Raw genomic sequence first — 25,800 nt, 5'->3', positions numbered from 1 at the left:
GCTCTCTGCTGTCAGTGTGCTCTCCTCTTAGTGTCAGTGTGCGCCTGCTCTCTGCTGTCGGTGTGCTCTCCCCTTGGTGTCATTGTGTGGTTGCTCTCTGCTGTCAGTGTGCTTTCCTCTTGGTGTCGGTGTGTGGTTGCTCTCTGCTGTCAGTGTGCTCTCCTCTTGGTGTCGGTGTGCGGCTGCTCTCTGCTGTCAGTGTGCTCTCCTCTTGGTGTCGGTGTGTGGTTGCTCTCTGCTGTCAGTGTGCTCTCCTCTTGGTGTCAGTGTGCTCTCCTCTTGGTGTCGGTGTGCGTTTGCTCTCTGCTGTCGGTGTGCTCTCCCCTTGGTGTCATTGTGTGGTTGCTCTCTGCTGTCAGTGTGCTTTCCTCTTGGTGTCGGTGTGTGGTTGCTCTCTGCTGTCAGTGTGCTCTCCTCTTGGTGTCGGTGTGCGGCTGCTCTCTGCTGTCAGTGTGCTCTCCTCTTGGTGTCGGTGTGTGGTTGCTCTCTGCTGTCAGTGTGCTCTCCTCTTGGTGTCAGTGTGCTCTCCTCTTGGTGTCGGTGTGCGTTTGCTCCCTGCTGTCAGTGTGCTCTCCTCTTGGTGTCGGTGTGCGGTTGCTCTCTGCTGTCAGTGTGCTCTCCTCTTGGTGTCGGTGTGCGGTTGCTCTCTGCTGTCAGTGTGCTCTCTTCTTGGTGTCAGTGTGCTCTCTTCTTGGTGTCAGTGTGCTCTCTTCTTGGTGTCAGTGTGCTCTCTTCTTGGTGTCAGTGTGCTCTCTTCTTGGTGTCAGTGTGCTCTCTTCTTGGTGTCAGTGTGCTCTCTTCTTGGTGTCAGTGTGCTCTCTTCTTGGTGTCAGTGTGCTCTCTTCTTGGTGTCAGTGTGCTCTCTTCTTGGTGTCAGTGTGCTCTCTTCTTGGTGTCAGTGTGCTCTCTTCTTGGTGTCAGTGTGCTCTCTTCTTGGTGTCAGTGTGCTCTCTTCTTGGTGTCAGTGTGCTCTCTTCTTGGTGTCAGTGTGCTCTCTTCTTGGTGTCAGTGTGCTCTCTTCTTGGTGTCAGTGTGCTCTCTTCTTGGTGTCAGTGTGCTCTCTTCTTGGTGTCAGTGTGCTCTCTTCTTGGTGTCAGTGTGCTCTCTTCTTGGTGTCAGTGTGCTCTCTTCTTGGTGTCAGTGTGCTCTCTTCTTGGTGTCAGTGTGCTCTCTTCTTGGTGTCAGTGTGCTCTCTTCTTGGTGTCAGTGTGCTCTCTTCTTGGTGTCAGTGTGCTCTCTTCTTGGTGTCAGTGTGCTCTCTTCTTGGTGTCAGTGTGCTCTCTTCTTGGTGTCAGTGTGCTCTCTTCTTGGTGTCAGTGTGCTCTCTTCTTGGTGTCAGTGTGCTCTCTTCTTGGTGTCAGTGTGCTCTCTTCTTGGTGTCAGTGTGCTCTCTTCTTGGTGTCAGTGTGCTCTCTTCTTGGTGTCAGTGTGCTCTCTTCTTGGTGTCAGTGTGCTCTCTTCTTGGTGTCAGTGTGCTCTCTTCTTGGTGTCAGTGTGCTCTCTTCTTGGTGTCAGTGTGCTCTCTTCTTGGTGTCAGTGTGCTCTCTTCTTGGTGTCAGTGTGCTCTCTTCTTGGTGTCAGTGTGCTCTCTTCTTGGTGTCAGTGTGCTCTCTTCTTGGTGTCAGTGTGCTCTCTTCTTGGTGTCAGTGTGCTCTCTTCTTGGTGTCAGTGTGCTCTCTTCTTGGTGTCAGTGTGCTCTCTTCTTGGTGTCAGTGTGCTCTCTTCTTGGTGTCAGTGTGCTCTCTTCTTGGTGTCAGTGTGCTCTCTTCTTGGTGTCAGTGTGCTCTCTTCTTGGTGTCAGTGTGCTCTCTTCTTGGTGTCAGTGTGCTCTCTTCTTGGTGTCAGTGTGCTCTCTTCTTGGTGTCAGTGTGCTCTCTTCTTGGTGTCAGTGTGCTCTCTTCTTGGTGTCAGTGTGCTCTCTTCTTGGTGTCAGTGTGCTCTCTTCTTGGTGTCAGTGTGCTCTCTTCTTGGTGTCAGTGTGCTCTCTTCTTGGTGTCAGTGTGCTCTCTTCTTGGTGTCAGTGTGCTCTCTTCTTGGTGTCAGTGTGCTCTCTTCTTGGTGTCAGTGTGCTCTCTTCTTGGTGTCAGTGTGCTCTCTTCTTGGTGTCAGTGTGCTCTCTTCTTGGTGTCAGTGTGCTCTCTTCTTGGTGTCAGTGTGCTCTCTTCTTGGTGTCAGTGTGCTCTCTTCTTGGTGTCAGTGTGCTCTCTTCTTGGTGTCAGTGTGCTCTCTTCTTGGTGTCAGTGTGCTCTCTTCTTGGTGTCAGTGTGCTCTCTTCTTGGTGTCAGTGTGCTCTCTTCTTGGTGTCAGTGTGCTCTCTTCTTGGTGTCAGTGTGCTCTCTTCTTGGTGTCAGTGTGCTCTCTTCTTGGTGTCAGTGTGCTCTCTTCTTGGTGTCAGTGTGCTCTCTTCTTGGTGTCAGTGTGCTCTCTAGTTGGTGTCAGTGTGCTCTCTAGTTGGTGTCAGTGTGCTCTCTAGTTGGTGTCAGTGTGCTCTCTAGTTGGTGTCAGTGTGCTCTCTAGTTGGTGTCAGTGTGCTCTCTAGTTGGTGTCAGTGTGCTCTCTAGTTGGTGTCAGTGTGCTCTCTAGTTGGTGTCAGTGTGCTCTCTTCTTGGTGTCAGTGTGCTCTCTTCTTGGTGTCAGTGTGCTCTCTTCTTGGTGTCAGTGTGCTCTCTTCTTGGTGTCAGTGTGCTCTCTTCTTGGTGTCAGTGTGCTCTCTTCTTGGTGTCAGTGTGCTCTCTTCTTGGTGTCAGTGTGCTCTCTTCTTGGTGTCAGTGTGCTCTCCTCTTGGTGTCTGTGTGCGGTTGCTCTCTGCTTGCAGCCGCTGTCAGGGAGTGGTCTGGTAGTGTAATCGCCTAGTTTTTGCTGTACAGTCTCTGGAGGCTCGAGCTCTGCATGTCTTCTGTTCCAGCTCGCTGTCTGCCCGAGGAGCGTGCCGCCAGACATGATGCCGCTGTTTTTCAGGAAGAAGCAGAGCGGAGAGGCGAGAAAACGCCTAGAATATCAGATGTGCCTGGTGAGTGCGCTTATAATGTAATATTGATGCCAGGAGATGACATCAGACTGACCTCCTCATAAGATGTTCTGCAGCAGTGCGCTGGGCTGAGGAGCTGCCACTCGTCCGGGTCTAGATAGTGCTCCTGTCACATTCCCATCATCATCATCTAGAACAGAGCGGCCCTGGCACTCACCCTCGTTATCTGCGCTTATGGCGGAGATCCAGCAGAGCGGAGTGTGTCTGCTGTGGTATTGGTAGGTTTACTTAGGACTGCAGCAGAAACATGACAGACTTGGCTCTGCTACATCAGTGTGCTTTTTTTTGAGCTCCTGGATTTATAATAAGTGTATCTGTCTATATTCAGGCGAAGGAAGCCGGCGCTGACGAAATCCTGGACATCTCTAAATGTGAACTGTCAGAGGTAACACCATCATCTGTCTGTCATATCCGTCCATCCTCCGTGTCACCACAAATAATTAATCATCACCCCCATCCTCTCTGGATTTCAGGTCCCCGATGCTGCTTTCTCCACTTGTCGGGTCCTGCAGAAGAAGGTCAGTAATGGCGTCCGGTGCCCCTGGCCTGTGTTACCGAAGTATGGGGAGAGGAAGGAGGATGCAGGCTAGCGAGACTAGGCATTTGTATGCCAGCAGCACAGAGTATTTCAGGAGAATTCTATTTATCTGTCCTCTCATGTGCTACATGGTTCGTGTCAGGACGTAAAGAGGGGGTCTCGCAGACTGGGAGTGGATGAATCAGAGCCCACAGCAGCACAGAGTATTTCAGGATTTTTAATTCCAATGTTTTTCCTCTTTCCAGGTGTTGATTCTTCATAGTAATTGTTTATCGCAGCTGCTCCCCAAGTCCATCCAGATCTTAGATTTAGCCACTTTAAAGGTAATTATCCATTGCGGTTTTGCAGTAGGTCTCTCATCTCCAGATCTGATTGTTCCCAAACTTCGTCTTTATTTTTTCTTTTTGTAGGTTCTGGATCTCCATGATAATCAGATCACATCAATTCCTGCCGACATAGGACAGCTCAAGTCCTTGCGGGTAAAGGGAGGGGACAATTGGGGACCAAGAAGTGATTTTTAGTTGGGGGTTGTAGTGGGCCCAGTACAGGTGGAGCAGAACTTGTTGCAGTAAAAATGAAAAATGATTTGAAAATTCCACACCCCGTGCTGTGAACATCCTTTATTTCGGCAGCGTGTAAAAATGAGTCTGTCTCCGTGCTTCATCTCCAGGTGCTGAACATGGAGCGGAACGTGTTGCGTTCTCTCCCGGACTCCATAGGAGACTTAGTCCAACTCCAGACCCTGAATGTGAAAGGTGAGCACCCAGTATAGGCACCATGACATGGCAAAAACTTCTGTAACTTTCCTTTTTATCTTCTGTTCTAAGATCTCGACGATTTCCAAGATCTCTGCTTGCTGTCAGTGAATTGAAGCCTTCTTTATTTCCAATTCAAGTGACCCAAAACACTAACAGCAAGCAGAGATCTTAAAACTGCTGAGGAATTTAAAGTTTTAAAATGTCTACAAAGAAAGGGAAGTAGAAAGTTGCAGAAGTTTTCAGAATAAAATGGTTACGGAGGCTTCGTGTCGACTTTTCCCAGGATAAGCGGCATCGGAGGCTGGCTCTTGGTCCCGCTTATCTCACAATCACTTTTTAGCTAATTATTCTGTAATTATCCTCCAGGAAATAAGCTGAAGCTGCTTCCCCCGACTGTTGGTGGTCTGCGCTGCCTGCGTACTTTGAACATCAGTGAAAATAGACTCAGTGAGCTTCCTCCGGCTCTGGCCAATGTCCGCACATTAGAGGTAATTGAGAGAACCAGTATGTAGTACAAATATCAGTCCTGGTGGGGGCGCCCATTCTGCCTCATGGCTGCCATCTTGTGAAAGCCCTACCAGCTGCGGGACGTCTGTTCAGCTCAGTTACCGCATGGATGCCATCTTGGTATTCCTGTGAAGCCATGGGTGAGACTTCATAGGAGATCATGACTTTCTTTACAAATTGCAATGCTGTAGAACAAGTGATCAAAATATCACAGGTTTAGATCCCCTAGGAGGGATTAAAAAATAAGAAAAAAGGAAGAAAGAAATAGTTCTAAAAAATGAAAAAAAAAAAGCATATTTGGTATTGCTACATCCATAAAAGCCCACCCAATAAGTTAAAATATTTCAGCCACCATATTAATGCAATTAAAACATTATTTGCAGCCCAAAATGGTACCAATGAATTCTACAGGTCAGCACTAGTGATGAGTGAGCGTGCTTGTTTAACCCTATCGCCAAGCACGCTCGGGTGCTTACCGGGTATCTTCGGCTTACTCGTATATTATGTTAGAGTCCCTGCGTCTGCATGATATACGGCTGTCTTACAACTGTAAATCACGCAGACGCAGGGACTCGAACATAATTTACGAGCACGCCGAACATGCTCGGTGAGAGGGTTAAACGAGCACGCTCGCTCATCACTAGTCAGCACACAAAAAAAAAAAAAGCCCTCGCACAGCTACAGTCATGGAAAAATCTTACAAAATGTTATAGGTCTCAGGAAACGGTAACGAAAACGTTTTTTTCAAAATTTTCTTAAAGTGAATTTTGTCAGTCATAACTGCAAGTTGTCCTGCCAAAAAAACCCAAAAAAACTGCATACGTTTATGGAGATGGAAAAATAAAAAAATATATGGCTTGTGGAAGTATAGGAGAAAAAAACAAATTGCCGGTTTAAAAAGGAATCTGTCAGCGGGTTTTTTCTACCTCATCTGAGAGCAGCATGATATAGGTAAAGAGAAGCTGAATCCAAGGATGTATCACTTAGATTACTGGGTGCAGCCGTCCTCACACAATCAGAGCTTTTAGATTTAGAATGAAGCAGAGCTGAGAACGCTGACCCTGCCCATGCCACAGCTGACCCTGCCCATGCCACAGCTGACCCTGCCCATGCCACAGCTGACCCTGCCCATGCCACAGCTGACCCTGCCCATGCCACAGCTGACCCTGCCCATGCCACAGCTGACCCCGCCCCAATATCACAGCTGACCCCGCCCCAATATCACAGCTGACCCCGCCCCAATATCACAGCTGACCCCGCCCCAATATCACAGCTGACCCCGCCCCAATATCACAGCTGACCCCGCCCCAATATCACAGCTGACCCCGCCCCAATATCACAGCTGACCCCACCCACACCAGGCTCTCCATGTACAGTGGCATGTAAAAGTTTGGGCACCCCTGGTCAAAACGGGGCTGTGGAGTCGGTAAGCCAAACCTCCGACTCCTCAATTTCCCTGACTTCCGACTCCACAGCCCGGCCTCACTACTGAGCGTGTACATAAAGTGCAGCACAGATTCATCTCAACTAAACGCCAAGATCCCTAGATCAGGAACAGAACAGACATTTATAGGACATTTCATAACTTTCCCAAATTCTTATCAAAACATTTACAGCTCATACTGCATTGTACTGCTGTACCCAATGTATTATATATTTTAGGAGTTGGTCCATTTTATATCGACTCTACCAAAATGGACACAGACTCCACACCCCTGGTCAAAATTACTGTTATTATGAACAGTTAAGTAAGTTGAAGATGAAATGATCTCTAAAAGGCCTAAAGTTACAGATGACACATTTCCTTTATATTTTAGGCAAAAAAAATAATCTTTTACATTTTAAAAATTGCAAAAAGGAAAATGGGCCGATGCAAAGTTGTGCGCCCTGAATGGTTAGTACCTAGTAGCGCCCCCTTTTGCAACTATCACAGCTTGTAAATGCTTTTTGTAGCCAGACAAGAGTCTTTCAGTTCTTGTTTGAGGGATTTTCATCAATTCTTCCTTGGAAAATTCTTCCAGTTCTGTGAGATTCCTGGGCGTCTTGCATCCAGACCTTATCTTGACCTCCAGTGTTCCTGGTAACGGCCATTTCTTAATTACATTTCGAGCTGAGGAAACTTGTAAACGCTTTGCTATCTTCTTATAGCCTTCTCCTGCTTTGTGGGCTTCCACCATTTTCAGTGCTAGGCAGCTGCTTAGAAGAACCCATGGCTGCTGCTTTTTGGCACAAGGTTAGAGGAGGCTGCGTTTTTATAAAGCTGGGAAATTTTCATCACTTGGCCTTCCCTAACAATGATAGTGAACAAGCCACAACCCTAACAGCTTAATTAAGGTCTGAAACCTTGGTCAAAGTTATCTGAGCACAAGTCTCCAAAAGGTGCCCAAACTTTGCACCCGCCATTATTTTTTATTTTTAAAATGAAAAAAATTACAATATATTTTTTTTTTTTGCCGAAAATAAAAAGGAAATGTGGCATCTTTAACTTTAGGCCTTTTAGAGATCATTTCATCTTCAACTTGCTTATCTGTTCACAAAAACAGAGTTGGAGCTGGAGGCACTCTTCTGTAGTAATACAATGATGATCACAAGGTGATGAAACCTTCAGGCTGAGTGAACATGTGACACATCTTTGAGTTCAGTTTTTTAACCCCTACCTCATGCTGTCCTCACGTTACATAGCAAAAACCTGCTGCCAGATTCCCTTTAAAAGAGAAGATTGCTATTATGTGCAGTTACCACTAGAGGGAGCTCACCGCTTACTTTATCCTAGAGTGCATAGAATAAATGTATGCAGTGAGCTCCCCCTGGTGGACATTCACTGTAAGGAGTCTGAGAGAGCTGGTAAATGACACTGGGAGCAGTTCTACAGCTGTAATGGTTGTCACCCAGCTTTCCTAGGAACTCATAAGATGACAGGAGATAATGACAAAACTTTTTATTATTAATTGCCTTGTTTAATTACAATATTCTTCTCATATCTATTTGCTGCCCATATTATTGTTTTTTACTTGGTGTATTATTGCAGTAATGGCTTCTCACCCTTTCTTCTAGACCCTGACTCTGGACGCTTCAGGGATGGTCTTTCCTCCGGTTTCGGTTTGCAGCGAGGGGACAGAGGCAATCCAGCAGTTTCTATGCAGAGGTAGCTATCCATATTGGTGAGATCCGCTCGGTTATCTGGCTTGCAGACATATAATGCAGATTTCTTCCTCCCACCTGCAGAGCTCGGCATTAACTACTGCCCACCTTCTCAGTACTTGCTGTCTGTCCTGGAGAACGATACCTGCGATGCAGCCGCCGACACTGTAGATGGCGCTCTCCTAATGTCTTTGAAGGAGGAGAGTGAGTGGCAGGTCAGAATTCTGCAGAGATTCGGGGTGCAGCCGTCACGTTGACGAGCTGTCAAGTGTAAAATGGGGAACTGCACTTATCACATTGCCCTAATGCTGGGAGAGAATGCAAACATGACTGTTCCTACCAGTGCCAGCATCCGAATGTGGGTGCTAGTTATTGTACCTGGATGCCATGCCTGCACCAGGAGAAGATCGCAGCTTGCTGGCGGTGAATGCAAACATTATTGCTTTAAAGCTTGCATTTGCCACTTGTTTTAGGTGATCACATAAATGGGACAGATGGGGAATAAAGCTGGTAATAATATGATCGTCTTTGTCTTGCAGAACAAATTTTCCGAATATGAGAGGAGAAAGGTGAGTCCTGCGCTGGTACAATGGCTGTGTGGAGAGTAAGCCCGTAAATCATTTTTTTTTTAATTGTTTAAGTCACTTTCAAAGGAATTTAGATCTATTTTATTGTCCAGAGCCTAAACTCTTGACCATTGGTATACGTAGTACTAACGCCCAGCTCAGGTGTCACCGGAATCTACTGATTCTGATATACACAAGGCACATCCAAAACAGACACCAGACCCCAAAATGAATTCAGACCCAAGACCTCAAAAACCTTACTATTAATTTCCCCAGATGGTAAAATAAATGCCGACCCCATACAGCAAAATTAATTCAGACCCCAGACCGCTAATTTTTTTTAGACCCCACAGCTGACTCCCAACTTTATTCAGAACTTACACCAAATTTCTAGGTATTTCCTTCTCTTCGCTCCTGGCTCCTCTGGTTTACCTACAGCTCATGGCACCCAGCCTCTATCGGTCCAGAACCAAGTACAGTCTATAGAAGTCCAGATCTGAACACATCATAGACCACTGAATGTTTACTACGTGGTATATGGGGTCAGTCACCTCTGCTCATCTCATCTGTCGCACATGTTCTGTTATTTTCAGGAACAGAAAATGTTAGAAAAACTGGATTTTGAGCGTCGCCTGGACTTGGGGCAGAGAGAGCACACACAGCTTCTCCTACAGAGCAACTCTCAGAAAAATGAGATATTACAGACTGTGAGGGAGGTGAGTGCCAAGCGCCCCAGACCTGGGCGAGACTGGTGAGCCACAATGCCAGGTAGATATACTGGGGTCTGCATCTCTGTTTGCTCAGGAACAATCGCGATTGGAGAAAGGACTGACGGAGCATCAGCGGCAGCTGCAGAGTGACCGGCAGAAGCTGCAGGAGCAGCTCAGACAGATGGAAGAGGGGATCTCTTACCGGATCTCAAATCTGCTGGAGGAGAATCACAGGTAAGTGTTAACCAACTGCAATGCCCTCGACAGGAGAAATGTAATATTACATTCAAGTTATGGAGAGTTACAGTGGTGCACGGTTGGATGTGGAGAATTGCAGTGGTGCACGCTGGATGTGGAGAATCATGGTGGTGCATAGCTGGATATATTGAAGACCTATATTCATTCTTACATTTTGGGGTGCTTGTTGTAAGAAAGCAGGAGGTAAGGTCCAGGATAACAGGTATGAGCTACTGAGATGGTTTTATTTTTGGACTTTGTTTTGGTTCCCGGATTTAGGAGCGACCAAAACAGCCTGGGTCGGAAAGGTCGCTCCCATACTCTAGTCCAGATGCTACTGACCTAATGAAATGCACCTGGTCTAGCTTGGATATTGTAGTGTGCGGAGGCTGGAGTATAACAGCTGGTGGATAGTCTGTACTGCAGCCCGAGAGGTTCCTGTAATACCAAGTTGGTGGGAGCGGGTGATTTACTTTGCCTTACCCAGAGAGTGGACTGTTTTGGTTATTCATTTGTGCTGATTAAAGGACCATTTCATATTGGAGCTGTAACGTTTATGAAGAATAATCACCTTTATTCTGTTTTGATATAAAAAAAAACCTGTGCCTGTGCTTATCCAGTCCAGTGTCTACCAGAGATCTGAAGCTTCTATTATAATTGGTGGAGAATGTGGGCAAAAGTCCCAAAGATCACAAGTGATTGCAGTGTAAAGGTTGACTGCCCTGGGTAAAGGCAGCTACAGCATTGCAAGCACAGTCTGAAAGCATAGAGGAGCGTATTAGGCAACTGGTCCAAGCCAATCTGCAGTACCAGCAGCAGCAGCAGACCCAACAGAAAACCAACAAAATCCTGACCCAGCAGTTTTACCAGCAGCAACAAAAGGGGCAGCAGATGGCTCTCCTGACAGAAACCTTCCGGCCATGGAGACGGCACATCCGCCATCTAAAGAGTGAGGCGAACAGTAGCGGAGGCCTTGCAGAAAATGACTCTGGAGGACGACGAGGCTTTCCTGACTATCATTGTTGGCTGACAGGAAAAACTGCCCCCAGAGCAATGGGCCGAGGTTCTAGCTCCATACCTTACTGGGGAACTGCAGAAAGCGTGCTACGATCTTGCCCTCTGGGATGCCAAGCAGTACGACAAGCTGAAGGCGGAGATTATGGCACATTTGGGCGTAACCGTGGCAGTCAGGGCGCAGTGGGTGCACCTCTGGCGCTTCCATAGGGACAAGCCTCCCCGGTGCCAGATGTTTGACCTGTTACTCCTGGTCCAGAAATGGCTGCAGTGTGAGACCTGCTCCCCAGCACAGATGGTAGAAAGAGTGGTAGTGGGCCGCTTTATCCACTCACTACCTAAGTCCGTGCAAAGCTGGGTTCCTCAAGGAGAACTCCAGAATGCAAAGAGCCTCATGGAAAGATACTTGGCTGTGGATAACTCCCTGAGCAGTCAAGGGAGCCTGAGGTCATCTTTCTGGCACCCAAAAATCCAGGAACTGTCGGAGCAGAGGTCAAGGGGTACATCTCATACCATTGTTTGTTGAAGGTGTCGTGCCCTGGGTCATATAGCAGACCATTGTCCTAGACCCCAGAATTGATGGACTGCTCCATAGGCCGATGCTTCTCATGTTGCACATCCCGCATTCTCCCTGGTTAAGGAGCTCAGCTGTGCCAGGTGATGGTGAGCCTTGTGACTGAAGGGGCTTCTGGAGCTTGGTGACCCTGGTAAGGGCCACACTTCTGCATGTGCTAATCCCTGAGAAGGAGGTAAGATGTATTCATGGAGATGCCAAGAACTATCCCATGGCCCAGGTCGATATATGCACAGAATGTGGTTCTGTGTCCTACCAAGTAGGAATGGTTGAGGAGTTATGGCATGCTATTGGACAAGATTTTCCACTCCACTGGGAAAGCAGGATGAGGAAGTATCCGCTAAAGCCAATGCCCCGGGCCTGGAGGAGTCCCAGGACAACTATGCTCAGGGACTTAATGGTGAAAGGTTCCCTGGAAAATATAACTGTGTTGAATGGTGTTCCTCGGGAGCCGATAATTGTTTTCCATATTTTGCTAGGAATAATGATCTGTTGTATAGAGGAACCAAAGTGAGGGCCGAGGTAAAAGAGCGCCTCCTCATGGCACAAGCCAGGGAATATAATCAGTCAGCTCGAGCGAGACAATTTAAGCCTGGAGATCGAGTACTTGTGTTAGTGCTCACAGGGGAGAGCAAGTTTCTTACCAAGTGGCAAAGACCCTATAGGGTGGTGGGAGAGGTCAACTATCAAATACAACGACTACGGAAAAGGAAGGCCTTCCCTTTATATCCGCGTACTAAATCCCTGGAAGGATAGGGACCCGCTCAAAACTTCTTGCTTGTTGGCCCAGTGAGATACCGACATTGAGGGTATCAAAGTGGCAGAAACTTTGTCACCTTCCCAAAAACAGCAGTACCGGAAATTGTTACACCGAAATAGGGACATGTTTTCTGAGTTATCCGGTCTCACTAACTTCATCAAGCAGGAGATGCTCACAGAGCCTCACGCTCGGCCTTATTCAAAGCCCAATAGTATTCTTAAAGCCCATCGGGAGGTAATGTCTAAGGAGGCGATACAGAGCTGGCCTCACCCCTTCATGAAAAAACAGGTCAGAGCATTGGGAATTGTACGTCATTACAGGCGGGTTATCCCCAATTTTGCCGTAATAGCAGCACCTCTAACCTATCTAAAGGGCACAAAATCAGTTGTGGTTAAGTGGCCTCCAGAGGCCGAGAAGGCATTTCAGGAGCTTAATCTGGCCCTCTGTAGGCAACCAGTGGTGGTGGCGCCGGATTTGTCCAAATCGTTCATTGTCCAGAGAAATGCTTTGGATCTCAGGATAGAAGCTGTCATGTCCAAGGAGATACAGTTAGGTCCATATATATTTGGACAGAGACAACATTTTTCTACTTTTGGTTCTAGACATTACCACAATGAATTTTAAACAAAACAATTCAGATGCAGTTGAAGTTCAGACTTTCAGCTTTCATTTGAGGGTATCCACATTAAAATTGGATGAAGGGTTTAGGAGTTTCAGCTCCTTAACATGTGCCACCCTGTTTTTAAAGGGACCAAAAGTAATTGGACAATTGACTCCAAGGCTATTTCATGGACAGGTGTGGGCGATCCCTTCGTTATGTCATTCTCAATTAAGCAGATAAAAGGCCTGGAGTTGATTTGAGGTGTGGTGCTTGCATTTGGAAGGTTTTGCTGTGAAGTAAACATGCGGTCAAAGGAGCTCTCCATGCAGGTGAAACAAGCCATCCTTAAGCTGCAAAAACAGAAAAAACCCATCCGAGAAATTGCTACAATATTAGGAGTGGCAAAATCTACAGTTTGGTACATCCTGAGAAAGAAAGAAAGCACTGGTGAACTCATCAATGCAAAAAGACCTGGGCGCCCACGGAAGACAACAGTGGTGGATGATGGCAGAATAATCTCCATGGTGAAGAGAAACCCCTTCACAACAGCCAACCAAGTGAACAACACTCTCCAGGAGGTAGGCGTATCAATATCCAAATCTACCAGAAAGAGAAGACTGCATGAGAGTAACTGCAGAGGGTTCACTGCACGGTGCAAGCCACTCATAAGCATCAAGAATAAAAAGGCTAGACTGGACTTTGCTAAAAAACATCTAAAAAAGCCAGCACAGTTCTGGAAGAACATTCTTTGGACAGATGAAACCAAGATCATCCTCTACCAGAATGATGGAAAGAGAAAAGTATGGCGAAGGCGTGGTACAGCTCATGATCCAAAGCATACCACATCATCTGTAAAACACGGCGGAGGCAGTGTGATGGCTTGGGCATGCATGGCTGCCAGTGGCACTGGGTCACTAGTGTTTATTGATGATGTGACACAGGACAGAAGCAGCCGAATGAATTCTGATGTATTCAGAGCCATACTGTGTGCTCAGATCCAGCCAAATGCAGCCAAACTGATTGGTCGTCGTTTCATACTACAGATGGACAATGACCCAAAACATAAAGCCAAAGCAACCCAGGAGTTTATTAAAGCAAAGAAGTGGAATATTCTTGAATGGCCAAGTCAGTCACCTGATCTCAATCCAACTGCGCATGCATTTCACTTGTTAAAGACTAAACATCAGACAGAAAGGCCCACAAACAAACAGCAACTGAAAACCACCGCAGTGAAGGCCTGACAGAGCATCAAAAAGGAGGAAACACAGCGTCTGGTGATGTCCATGAGTTCAAGACTTCAGGCAGTCATTGCCAACAAAGGGTTTTCAACCAAGTACTAGAAATGAACATTTTATTTACAATTATTTAATCTGTCCAATTACTTTTGGTCCCTTTAAAAACAGGGTGGCACATGTTATGGAGCTGAATCTCCTAAACCCTTCATCCAATTTTAATGTGGATACCCTCAAATGAAAGCTGAAAGTCTGAACTTCAACTGCATCTGAATTGTTTTGTTTAAAATTCATTGTGGTAATGTCTAGAACCAAAATTAGAAAAATGTTGTCTCTGCCCAAATATATATGGATCTAACTGTAAATGGGGAGGAACACCCGATAATCTCCTCGGGTAGAAGGGTTTTCTCATGTGATAAAATTACTCAGTTATAGAGCAGGCCTGATAAGCCACATGGAAATGCAGATGCTCTGTCAAGGGTACACTGTTTATTGGCAGCTGGTGCCCAGCCATGATTTTGGGCAGTAGAGGAAGAAAGGGGGGGGGGGGTTATGTAAGAAAGCAGGAGGTAAGGTTCTGGATGGTTATATTTTTTACTGGATTTTGGTTTTGGGGTTTAGGAGCAACCAAAAGAGCATGGGTGGGAAAGGTCGCTCCCATACCCCAGTCCGGATTTTACTGGCCTAATAAAACGCACCTGGTCCAGCCCAGGTAGTGTAGTGTGCGGAGGCTGGAGTATAACAGCTGGTGGATAGTCTGTACTGCAGCCTGAGAGGTTGCTGTAATACCAAGTTGGTGGGAGCGGGTGATTTGCCTTACCCAGAGAAAGGTCTGTTTTCTTATTCATTTGTGCTGAAGAAAGGTCCGTTACATTTTGGAACTGTAAAGTTTATGAAAGACAATAAACTTTATTCTGCTTTGATAAAACCCCCTGTGCCTGTGCATATCCAAGTGGCTACCAGAGGGCAGAAACCCCTACATGGTATATATGCAAACGCCTCTTTTTCTTCTTCTTCTGTGCATTGTCTGATTTGATTTTGGTTCTCTCTCATCAAACCTTACCATTAATTTGCAGACAGAAGCAGAGTGCGTCTATTCTGAAGTCCCTGGAGGATGAGAGGTGAGGCCATTAATCATTATAGTATTAGACAGGGGCTGTTCTGTGTTGGGAGTTTGCATTTATCTCCCTTTATTCATTTATGTTCTGCTTTGCAGGATTAAAATGGAGCATCTTATGGCAATTACGCAGGAAGAGGCAGAAAATCTGCGCCGAAAAGAAGTGGCTGGTAAGTGGTGCCGTTCAGACAGCTGGGTATCCAACCCCATAGCAGCTGTAAGAGTGGGCATATTGTCACCCACTTACAGACTGATAAGGCCAAATTAAGAGTTTTTTTAAAGCAAGATTTATGGGACTCACTTCCTAAAAGGGATGTACCTGCAAATATAGTATGTCTGACCCCCTACCGATGTGGCCTACACCGCTTTCCAAATTATTATGCAAATGCTATTTTACTCTGATTTTCCTAAATGGTTGATGCAAATAAGTCGGTATAAAGTTGAAATCATTAACTATTAGAGTAAGTCCATGTTCACACCTTCAGTATTTGTAAGCCAAAACCAGGAGTGGGTGATAAATGCAGAAGTGGTGACGTGTTCCCATTATACTTTTCCTCTGATTGATCCTCTCCAGATTTTGGCTTACAAATACTGGTGTAAAATACTGACCAAATACTGAATGTGTGAACGTGGCCTATAAATCACATGTTATTGGACAAACCTCCCAATGATAAAACACAACATGCTGTTCCAAATTATTCTGCACAACAGAATTTCCAAATATTTTATAGGTTGTAAAGAACTGAAAATGATCATTTGTTGAATTTGCAGCATTACGAGGTCACATTTACTAAAATCAAAAGCTTTTACACTCAAAAACATCTGAACAGGCCAAGTTACATGTTAGCATAGACCCCTTCTCTGATATCACCTTCACAATTCTGGCCTACATTGAACTTGTACGTTTTTGGATAGTTTCTGCTTGAATTTCTTTGCAGGATGGTAGAATAGCCTCCCAGGGCTGCTGTTTTGATGTGAATGGCCTCCCACCCTCAGATCTTTTGCTTGAGGATACGCCAAAGGCTCTCAATAGGGTTGAGGTCAGGGGAGGATGGAGTCGACACCATGAGTTTTTCTCCTTTTATGCCCATAGCAGCCAGTGAGCCAGATGTGTTCTTTGCAGCATGAGATGGTGCATTGTCAGCATGAAGATGATTTTGTTACCGATTGCACGGTTCTTCTATTTGTACCATGGACGAAAGTGGTCTGTCAGAAACTATATATTTGCTGAGGTCATTTTCACACCTTCAGGGGCCCTACCAGCTTTCTCCCCATAATTCCGGCCCAAAACATGACTCCGACCACCTCCTTTCTGATGTTGCAGCTTGTCGGGACATGGTGGCAATCCACCAACCATCCACCTCTCCGTTCATCTGGACCATCCAGGGTTGCACAGCACTCATCAGTAAACTAGACTGTTAGTCGTCTTGTACATCTGGGCCACTGCTACTGTTTCTGCTTGTGAGCACTCTTTAGGGGCAGCTGAATAGTAGGTTTATGCACAACTGCAGCCTCTGGAGGATCCTACATCTTGAGGTTCATGGGGCTCCAGAGGCAACTGCAGCTTCAAATACCTGTTTGCTGCTTTATAATAGTATTTTAGCAGCTGCTCTCTTAGTCCGATGAATTTGTCTGGCAGAAACCTTCCTCATTATGCCTTTATCTGCACGAACCCGTCTATATCAGCCACACGTCTCCTCACAGTACGATGATCATGTGAAATATCGAATGATTTCATATCTCGTCCAAGGCATTGCACTGTTTGATGCTTTTCGGCAGCAGAGAGATCCTTTTTCTTTCTCCTATTGTGTGAAACCTGTGGTTGCTTAATAATGTAAAATGTCCTTAAGTAGTTTTCCTACTTTATCCCAGGTGTTTGAGATTGATTTTAGTGATTCAGAGACCTTGAGACACATCTTTCTGAAATACATTTTTTCTGACACTTAAATCTAATTAGCATAATAACTTGGAACGCGGTGCATAGGCCCTTAGCAGAGGAGCCAGGCTGCACGTGACACTACTCCACTTGCGCTGCATTTACACAATGTTTTTCTCTCTTTTCAGCGGCGATGCAACAAATGTTGGCCGAAAGTTACAAGAACAAACTGCTGCAGATGACGTACGAATCCCGGCGCCAAGAGATGGTTTATCAGACCTGCTCCAGGTGAGGTGGAAAAATCCACTGATGACGGGAGCGACGCATGATAGCGGTCAATGATTGCGTGGGGGCTCGTCATAAGTCACCTAATAACTTGCACGCTCTCGGCGTTTGTTGATGATTACCCCTGCATATGGGAGATCAGTGATGAGCTATTAATCATTTCCTATAAGAGACCACTGCGGCCGCAGGGATCGGAACAGTCGGTGATAGGTGATCTGCACAACTGTTATTTACCGTTACCGAATTTAAAGGGACAGCTTAAAAAAAAATGGGATGTCTGTACAAGCTATCTTATGTACAACCCACCAGCCAAATCCCGATCTTTAACAGGAGGTCCACTGAGACCCCCAAATGCTCCCCTTGATGCCACCTGGTGATTGATGGAACTTTGGATTGCGGACCCCCACCAGCGGGGATGATTAAAGGGATACACGGTAAAACCGATACACTGCATTATAGCTCTGGCAACACATGAAAAGTCACAGCTATTCTAGGTGGTGTCCTTTAAATCTTGGTCATTGCCCCCCCACTCTCCGGCGCTATATTAGACATGTGTATCAGTAATGACAACCCCCGATGTTCTCTTTTCTCAGCATGGCAGAAATGGATCGTAAGATTCAGCAGATTCAGACCTGGCAGCAGCTGGATCAGAACAAAGCCATCAGCCAAATCCTGCAAGAGGTATGTCATCCCATACAAGCCACTGCGTGGCCACTGCACAGGGTGGGGCGCACGTAACCGATGTTGTCTCTCCATTTTACAGTCTGAAATCCAGAAGGCAGCCTTCGAGGCCCTGCAGCTGAAGAAGGATCTGATGCATCGGCAGATACGAGAACAGGTACGTGAGATGAAGAGGTATTCTATAGTGTGGGGCGGACATTTTTTGGTGAGCAGACACAGCATTCAGTCTATGTAATCCAACTGGATACTGGTGCAGCCCAAAAAATGACTCAGTGATGAAACAGTATTTTGTGCACCCCCCCAATTTAGGATAAGGGGGTAAGGCTGCGCCCTGACCCCATATCAGCCTGTGGGACGAGAGTGACTTTCAACAGTGCCTGTTCTGGAGTTGCCGTGGCACAACAAGCCATAGACTTTATTTATCAGTTCATCACCATTTTCAAGATCTCTGCTTGCTGTCACCACTTGAGAACATTCATGCTTACATCTACAGGCTAAACATCCTGGCGGATCTAGTAGTGTTCGCAGCATAGGGTTTGCTACAATGGTGTCCCATTGGGACGATTTCTCTAACCCCTTAGTGACCACCAGACGTCTTTTTACTGATCTGCGATATAAGAGACTAGCGTTCCCCGACAGGTGACTATCCTGTAGCTGTCAACTGTACACTATAGCTGACAACTTGTCACGATCAGTGTTGGCATCGACCATGGACGTTTAACCCCTTCGATTCTGCTGTCAATAGTGACTACAGAATCTAAATAGTTAACAAAGTGTGGGGGTTCCTTCTTTAACCTCATCGGCACCCTGAGATCTTGATTGTGTGGTCCTGATGTTTCCCATGGCAGTTCATGGCCAAATAACGGCCTTAGAGTCTGCCGGCTATAGCGGCCTGTTCAGAAGTTATCAAAATTTAGGTGGTAAAAATAAACTTTCATTTTTGTCATGCCACTTTCCATTACTTCCTGAAAAGAACCAGAAGGGTTAATGAACTACCTGAAAGCAATTTTAAATACGTTGAGGGGTGCAGTTTTTAAAATGGTATCACTTTTGGGTGGTTTCCAACATATAGGAGGACCTCCAAAGTCACTTCAAAACTGAATAGGTCCTTATAAAAATAAGTTTTGTAAATTTCTGTGAAAAAATGGAAAATTACTGCTACATTTTTTAAACCTTCTAAAATGTTAACAAAATAAAACAACACTTTACAAATGGTGCTGATGTAAAGCAGACGTGAGGGAAATATTATTTATTAATGTTTTTGTGTGGTATGGCTATTGGGATTAAAGGGATAATCATTCAAAGTTTGAAAATTGCAATTTTTAAAACATTTTTGTCAAATTTCTGATATGTTTCGCATTTATTTAGAAAAATATCAACCTACATTTACTATTATTATAAAGTATCATGTGTCACAAAAAAAACAATCTCAAAATTAATGGGATATGTTGAAGCATTCCAGAGTTGTTTCTACATAAAGTGACACTGGTCAGATTTTAAAAAATTGGTCTGGTCACTAAGGGGCTAAACCCTTGGCCGATACATTGCAGCAGAAATCCAGATGAGAGATTTTTGCTAGACTGCTAAGTATTGTCGAGACTGTAACAAATCCTCTGCTGTGTGAAATGTTAGAAAGGATGGGCATTCAGGATGTAGATGGAAATGGGATTCTTAACAACCACTGCCAGCAAGCAGAGATTTTGAAAATGGTGAGTCAGGGGAAGAGGAAGAATATTAGAAAGTTGCAAAACTGAAGGGGATTTCTGAGACTTTGATACCGGTGGGTTATCCTTAGGATAGGTCATCTATATCAGACTGGTGGGGGGCTGACTCCGGGCAGCTCTACCATCAGCTCAGCTGTCCTATTCACCTACATGGGACTGTCTTGCAGTACCAGGCACTGCCACCAACAAGGTGTGTGGCGCTGTGCTTGATAAACAAGGGGCGCACCACCTGCGTGTCAGATCCCCACCAGTCAGATAGAGATTTGGTCATCCGGTTTGTTCAAAAAACTCCTAAAAAATTGCTTTAGCCAGAAATACCGATGTATTGCCTACAGTTAACCCGTTGATCTGTGGATTTATTTTTCTGAAGCGCTCCTCCCTTTCATTGCCAACATTGTAGCATGCCGTGTTGCTCTCTTCCTCCGCCTGGCTTTGCTATTTTTTTTTTCTTGATTTACTCTTGCGTCACATCCGTGATAAGAAAAACGGAGAGAATGTGCTTGGAGTAGGCGGGAGGGTAGTAGTCGTGCCAGCTGGAGACGCAAGACACAAGCCTGCAAAACGATTGGCGATGGCTGCATATGCCCGTTCGGCTTTGGTACTTCCACGGAGGGAGATCAGCAGCTAACAGTCGCCATCGCTGCCGCTTATCTCCACAAAGCAGAACATCTTACGCTCCTAATCGCTGCTCATCTCTTTGTGGCTTATACACGTTTCCCTATTCTTATGATATCGTCGAGATCCGCAGAAAATTTCAGGACTTTTTTCACTTCGCGCTTCAATCTTTCACCATCTCTGAATCATGTCGGTGGATAGGAACATTCCTGATTACACCCAGAGGCTGGAAAACCAAACTACACCAAACACTTACGGCAGCTGGAGGTTTGCTACAGTTTCATCCAGTCTGGTACATTATTTTTTCCTGCACTGATACTCTGTAACAAAACAATCAGGACAGGGAGAGAGATGTGTGCAGCTGATCTGCTTTAGCTCACAGAGGCGGGTACAATTGTAACAAAACCTCAGCTGTGAGATCTGCAAAGGTTTGTAGGAAAAAAAAAAGTTGCAAGTTAGAGTATTTTCTGTTGATTGCGACTGTTTTGCAAAATCCGGAATTACTCTTTCTAGTAGCTTCTAGGAGCCAAAATAATTCAGGCAATTGCTTAAATGACAATTCCATTAGTGTCCTTTTAGCTTCCTGGAGGAAAGTGCATCCCCTGCAGCTCCTTTATCTGGCGGGAGCTTATTGGGGAAGTGTAAATTGAACAATTAAAGGATTGGGGGAAAAAACATGGCCAGGGGTTGTGTCTGATATTGCAGGCTAGTCTGCAATCTTTAATTTTAGGAGGCAATTTATATGACTACAACTAGAATATGTCATCACTTGATGGTTAGTCTTCTGGGACCCCCACCCCTCCTGAATAAAGGGGCTTCAGCGCTGATGCAGGATCATAAAGTGATGGCATATCCTAGCAATAACAGATGGAATACCCCTTTAAGTAATTGCCTACATAGAATTGTGTGTACATTTGCCACGTATGCAGGTAATTGTAGTCGTCCGATGCATGAATTGCAACACTGAACATATTGCACCCATGGGGGTTAACCCCTAGGCTGCTGCAGAGGTCACCCCCAACCCTTCCCCCTAGGCTTTGCTCCGTAAGCACAATCCTGTTCACCCGAACCCTGCTGTCTCATCTTCTGTCTAGATTTTATTAATAGAGGCTGAGTTAATGCAGCTGACTCAGCTGGAGGTAAAGAGGCAAGAACTGGAAACGGAGGAACTCCAGGTATGTGGTCACCCCGGGGATCTTAAAAATAAAAAATCCCCCCCCCCCCCCCGGAAGCTTTTTTTTATATTTTTATTTTTTCCAAACCTCAGCAGCATGAGCTGATCGCGTGGCGGGGGTAGGGAATTTTACAATCATTGTTATAATGTTGCCCCCCATTGGGATGTGCCGCTGCTGGTATATCGAGTACAATGGCATTAATACACGGCAATGGCCGCCATTACTCCCGAGGCACGAGGTAACCAATGCCTCATAACTCGCTGATTTAGGTGATGGCTAATGCCATGTGGCATGCAGTCTTGTGTGTAGTCTTCTTGGTCTCGAGTCTGTCCTGTCCGTCTTGTCAGTCTTGTCCAGGGTTCTCCTCGTCACTAACACTTTTCGGTCCTGTGTCTCGTCTCTTTGTGAGCAGAGCATTCAATAATTAGCACCAGGGAAAAAAAGTTTTAAAAACTGTTAAAAAGTCTCTCCACCGGAAAGTAATGTGAAAATGTTCAGATGGTTGTCAGGTAATCGGTGCTCCGCTTCTTATTTATGGTGTCGCTGCGTAGCTCCGAGATCGGGATGAACATCTCATACAAGTCTATTGGATCTAAAGATTTCAAGAAAAAGTCCATTTAGCGCCAGATACTTGTCACCAGTGGATAGAATCACTCGGCTGAGGCTCATTAGGTTATCTGACTGTACCATTAGGGTAATCCTTGTCAGTATGTACTAGGGGGTCACACACTGGGTGGGGGACATATTTATCAGCCAGAGCAGATCTGCTAAAAAGCTGTGGGGATTGCTTGTTGCAGGCTGTCCATCTCAATAGCTGAATGTAATACTACATTTGCTCTATCACTGGGTGTTGAACCTGCTTGATGGGAGCCAGACCTTATTCAAAAGAGCTACATCCTGTGTTATACTCCAGAGCTGCACTCACTATTCTGCTGGTGGCGTCACCGTGTAGATACATTACTGATCTTGAGTTACAATCCTGTACTATACTCCAGAGCTGCACTCACTATTCTGCTGGTGCAGTCACTGTGTACATACATTACATTACTTATCCTGTATTGATCCTGAGTTACATCCTGTATTATACTTCAGAGCTGCACTCACTATTCTGCTGGTGGCGTCACCGTGTAGATACATTACTGATCCTGAGTTACATCCTGTACTATACTCCAGAGCTGCACTCACTATTCTGCTGGTGGCGTCACCGTGTAGATACATTACTGATCCTGAGTTACATCCTATATTATACTCCAGAGCTGCACTCACTATTCTGCTGGTGCAGTCACTGTGTACATACATTACATTACTTATCCTGTATTGATCCTGAGTTACATCCTGTACTATACTCCAGAGCTGCACTCACTATTCTGCTGGTGGCGTCACCGTGTAGATACATTACTGATCCTGAGTTACATCCTATATTATACTCCAGAGCTGCACTCACTATTCTGCTGGTGGCGTCACCGTGTAGATACATTACTGATCCTGAGTTACATCCTGTATTATACTCCAGAGCTGCACTCACTATTCTGCTGGTGCAGTCACTGTGTACATACATTACATTACTTATCCTGTATTGATCCTGAGTTACATCCTGTATTATACTTCAGAGCTGCACTCACTATTCTGCTGGTGGCGTCACCGTGTAGATACATTACTGATCCCTAGTTACATCCTGTATTATACTCCGGAGCTGCACTCACTATTCTGCTGGTGGAGTCACTGTGTAGATACATTACTGATCCTGAGTTATGTCCTGTATTATACTCCGGAGCTGCACTCACTATTCTGCTGGTGGAGATGATCCTGCTTTACGTCCGGTAGTAATGCAGTTAGAGAGCCTCTGAATTGCTTTAGGATAGCACTTCTGTCCCAGTTTTAGTATTTTGGTTGCTTCTTGCTTTTATATATTCTATATGTTCTTAGATTTGTATTATTTTTGTGTTCTGATTTAATCCTTAATTTAAGTTCTTAATTGAATTTGTTTTCCTTTTCTCGTACCTTTTTGTGTTCTCTGTTTTTACTGTTTTATGTTGATTGTACAATAAACCCAAATATTATAACAATTCTATTAATGAAAAGTTTGTGCACACCTCTCATTACGGCCCATTTCTAGGAAATGATTCATTTTAATGAGCAGCGTCTGCACTTTTTGTCTGATACGCATTTTATAGAGCTGTTCGTGCTGATGGAAGGAACATGCCAGTTATTTTTATGGTTCACTTACTTTCTAAGTTAATTCGCTTTAAAAATTAACATTTGACCTAATTTAAAACCATGGAGGGTGGCGCTGTTGCCTTTTTGTAGTTGGGAAAAAAAAAAAGATGCCACTTGCTGTGCAGTGGAACGTCAGATTTTTGGAGAATATTTTCCCTGTATTTGATGGGTAGTTGGAGAGATGCGGGTTTTGTAGCTTAAGAATAAAATGGTGCATATTTTTACCCAGTAGTGTCAGCCTAAGCCCAAATGCCAGCACCGCAGCCCCGAACTGCTACCCTTGGCACATTCCCAAAAAACGCACTGTAACAACTAGTAAAGCCTTAGTACATAAAGGAGTAGTGTTCGTTTCACTAGCTTTTTTGGGTTCTTTTGCATCATTACTTCCAACCAGCAGCTCATTCCCATTCATATATCATGCTTGTCCCATGGCTGCCCCACTAGCCCATTCCGTGAGCCACACGTGGTCCATTGTGAATATTGCCACCTGTTGGGTTAGTGACCTGTGAGCTGATGGCATGTATGTCCCCTATACAGGATCAGCTGGTGCTTTTCCATTGCCCCCTGTATCTAACTGTGTTTTTGTTGCACCAGTGGGCGATTGCGGAGCAGCGGCGGGCGCTGAGCGATCTCCTACAGCAGCTCCTTAAGGACAAGAAACAGAGGGAAGAGGAGCTGTTGGCCGTGTTGGTGAGTTCTGGTCTTAAAGGGGTAGTTTATTTTGAACAATCTTTTGGGGCCACCAAAGTTTATTTGATCATAAATTCTCCAGCTGCTCTATTTCTCTGCAGTGCCTTCACAGGTGAAATGAAGTATTGCATTCCTATTACTATTGGTGCCCCACCTCTTAACTAAAATGGGATTTTTTGAAGTAGGCATAGATGATGAGTATCTGGTTAGTGGGGGTCTGACTGCTAAGACCCTCACTGATCACAAAAATGGGGTCCTGATCTCTCAGGGGCAGGGGAGGGGCAGCCATGCACCTGCCTGCCATTATTTTGAAGGTGTACTTGACTATCTCTATCCATCCCATAATAAATGGAGAAGCAGCATGCATGCCACTCCATCCCAATGTGGAATTAGGGTATCATTTTCTTATATGTACCTCCTATTCTTCCAGATGCAAATGGACGCGAAGAGCGAGGCAAGGCAAGAAAACTATTGGTTGATCCAGTACCAGAGGCTCCTGAACCAGAAACCTCTTTCGCTCAGGCTCCAGGTGGGATCTAGATCACTGTTTAACCCCCTTTATCATTGATCTTTTCTGGATCTCAGGCATCTCCTGTTGCTTTCTTAGGAGGAAGGGCTGGAGCAAGAACTGGTGGATCTCCTCAAGGAGCTTTCTGCAGAGAAGTATTTGCCTATATTTGCTCACCATAGATTCTGTCTGGAGATGCTGGAGAAGATGGCACCGGATGATCTTAGGAAGGTAATTGTGCAAGGTTAACAGTGCGGTATCTCTCATACGTTTGCAAAGGATTTACTATGGGGACATGTTGTGTTTTGTCTCTGCAGATCGGTGTGGAGGAAGTTGGCTTGCAGATATCCATTATCGAGAAGGCAAGAGAAATTCAAGAACGCAGGAGAGGTAAGTTGTGTGGTCAATGTACAGGAGGGGGCATCTGTGGGCCCAGGAGGTGGGCAGAAGGCAGTGCACTATGGTAGCAGATTAGATTTACCCAGAGCGTTCCTTTTCTAGGTGTTGTGGGGCCGCTGAATGGCAGTGACAGGGGGGTAAGGGTGGGTAGTTAAAGGGGTTGTCAAAGCAAGATGATATCCTATCATCTACACTTAAATTATTTGGGACCCAAATCTCTAGTGTTACTAGAATACTTAGCCGCTATGAAGACACAACACATTACATTGTAGTAAGACACACATCATTTCTGCATGATCAGACCCCATTAACTAAGGGGATTCTCCAAACCAGACCACCCCAGTAAGGCTTCCTGTGTATCCTGCAAACACCAGAATCGCTCGCTGGAACCATTCTAACTTCTGATCTCTGGGCCTGGCACCTTCCACGTCTGATCACCTCATATCAATGTATACATCATTTGTTCTCCTTTAACTTGTTCTAATGTAAATCTGTCTCACAGAATCACCCAAATCTTTGGACAAACAAAGTCCCTCGGAGGTTGAACCTAGTGCCCCTGCAGCTGCCAGCCAGCCCAGCCCGGGCTCTGCCACGCTCTCATTACCAGATGTGGCGAACAGGCTGTCGGAGTGTGTGGTGTGCATGGAGCTAGAGGTGAGATGTATCCTGTGTACAGCAGCCACAGATTGATCTGCACAACCAGCCACAAATCCACTCATGTCTATAATCCCATCCCTGAGTGGTTGGGTTTTTTAATTTTGGCTGATTTAATCAGCCATCAAGTGCCTTTAACAGCCACTAGAGGATCGGAGCACCACCTGCGGCTGTTAACCAGTTAAATCCCACT

At 45.5% G+C, this 25,800-nt stretch overlaps 1 protein-coding gene across 2 annotated transcripts in view; it reads left to right on the top strand.

The window, feature by feature from the left end:
* LRSAM1 (leucine rich repeat and sterile alpha motif containing 1) overlaps window positions 1-25,800 on the top strand; it is a 46,926-nt gene that overhangs the window by 12,899 nt on the left and 8,227 nt on the right. The window contains exons 2-24 of one of the 2 annotated variants that reach the window (XM_073640564.1): window positions 2,906-3,010; window positions 3,357-3,413; window positions 3,502-3,546; window positions 3,812-3,889; window positions 3,977-4,045; window positions 4,237-4,321; window positions 4,691-4,812; window positions 7,886-7,976; window positions 8,057-8,187; window positions 8,512-8,541; window positions 9,132-9,254; window positions 9,343-9,482; window positions 14,743-14,787; window positions 14,883-14,953; window positions 16,848-16,947; window positions 17,538-17,625; window positions 17,708-17,782; window positions 21,059-21,139; window positions 23,951-24,046; window positions 24,477-24,575; window positions 24,654-24,785; window positions 24,872-24,944; window positions 25,456-25,607. In XM_073640564.1, the coding sequence (XP_073496665.1) occupies window positions 2,906-3,010; window positions 3,357-3,413; window positions 3,502-3,546; window positions 3,812-3,889; window positions 3,977-4,045; window positions 4,237-4,321; window positions 4,691-4,812; window positions 7,886-7,976; window positions 8,057-8,187; window positions 8,512-8,541; window positions 9,132-9,254; window positions 9,343-9,482; window positions 14,743-14,787; window positions 14,883-14,953; window positions 16,848-16,947; window positions 17,538-17,625; window positions 17,708-17,782; window positions 21,059-21,139; window positions 23,951-24,046; window positions 24,477-24,575; window positions 24,654-24,785; window positions 24,872-24,944; window positions 25,456-25,607 (2,088 nt within the window). The remainder of the gene's footprint in view (window positions 1-2,905; window positions 3,011-3,356; window positions 3,414-3,501; window positions 3,547-3,811; window positions 3,890-3,976; window positions 4,046-4,236; window positions 4,322-4,690; window positions 4,813-7,885; window positions 7,977-8,056; window positions 8,188-8,511; window positions 8,542-9,131; window positions 9,255-9,342; window positions 9,483-14,742; window positions 14,788-14,882; window positions 14,954-16,847; window positions 16,948-17,537; window positions 17,626-17,707; window positions 17,783-21,058; window positions 21,140-23,950; window positions 24,047-24,476; window positions 24,576-24,653; window positions 24,786-24,871; window positions 24,945-25,455; window positions 25,608-25,800) is intronic. The other variant, XM_073640565.1, reaches the window with a different exon arrangement.

Source organism: Phyllobates terribilis, unplaced genomic scaffold, assembly GCF_046119375.1.
Source record: "Phyllobates terribilis strain yellow unplaced genomic scaffold, ASM4611937v1 Scaffold_7__3_contigs__length_470593459, whole genome shotgun sequence".
NCBI lineage: Eukaryota > Metazoa > Chordata > Amphibia > Anura > Dendrobatidae > Phyllobates > Phyllobates terribilis.
Note: the sequence above shows the minus strand (reverse complement) of the source record. Positions and strands in the feature narration are given on the sequence as shown.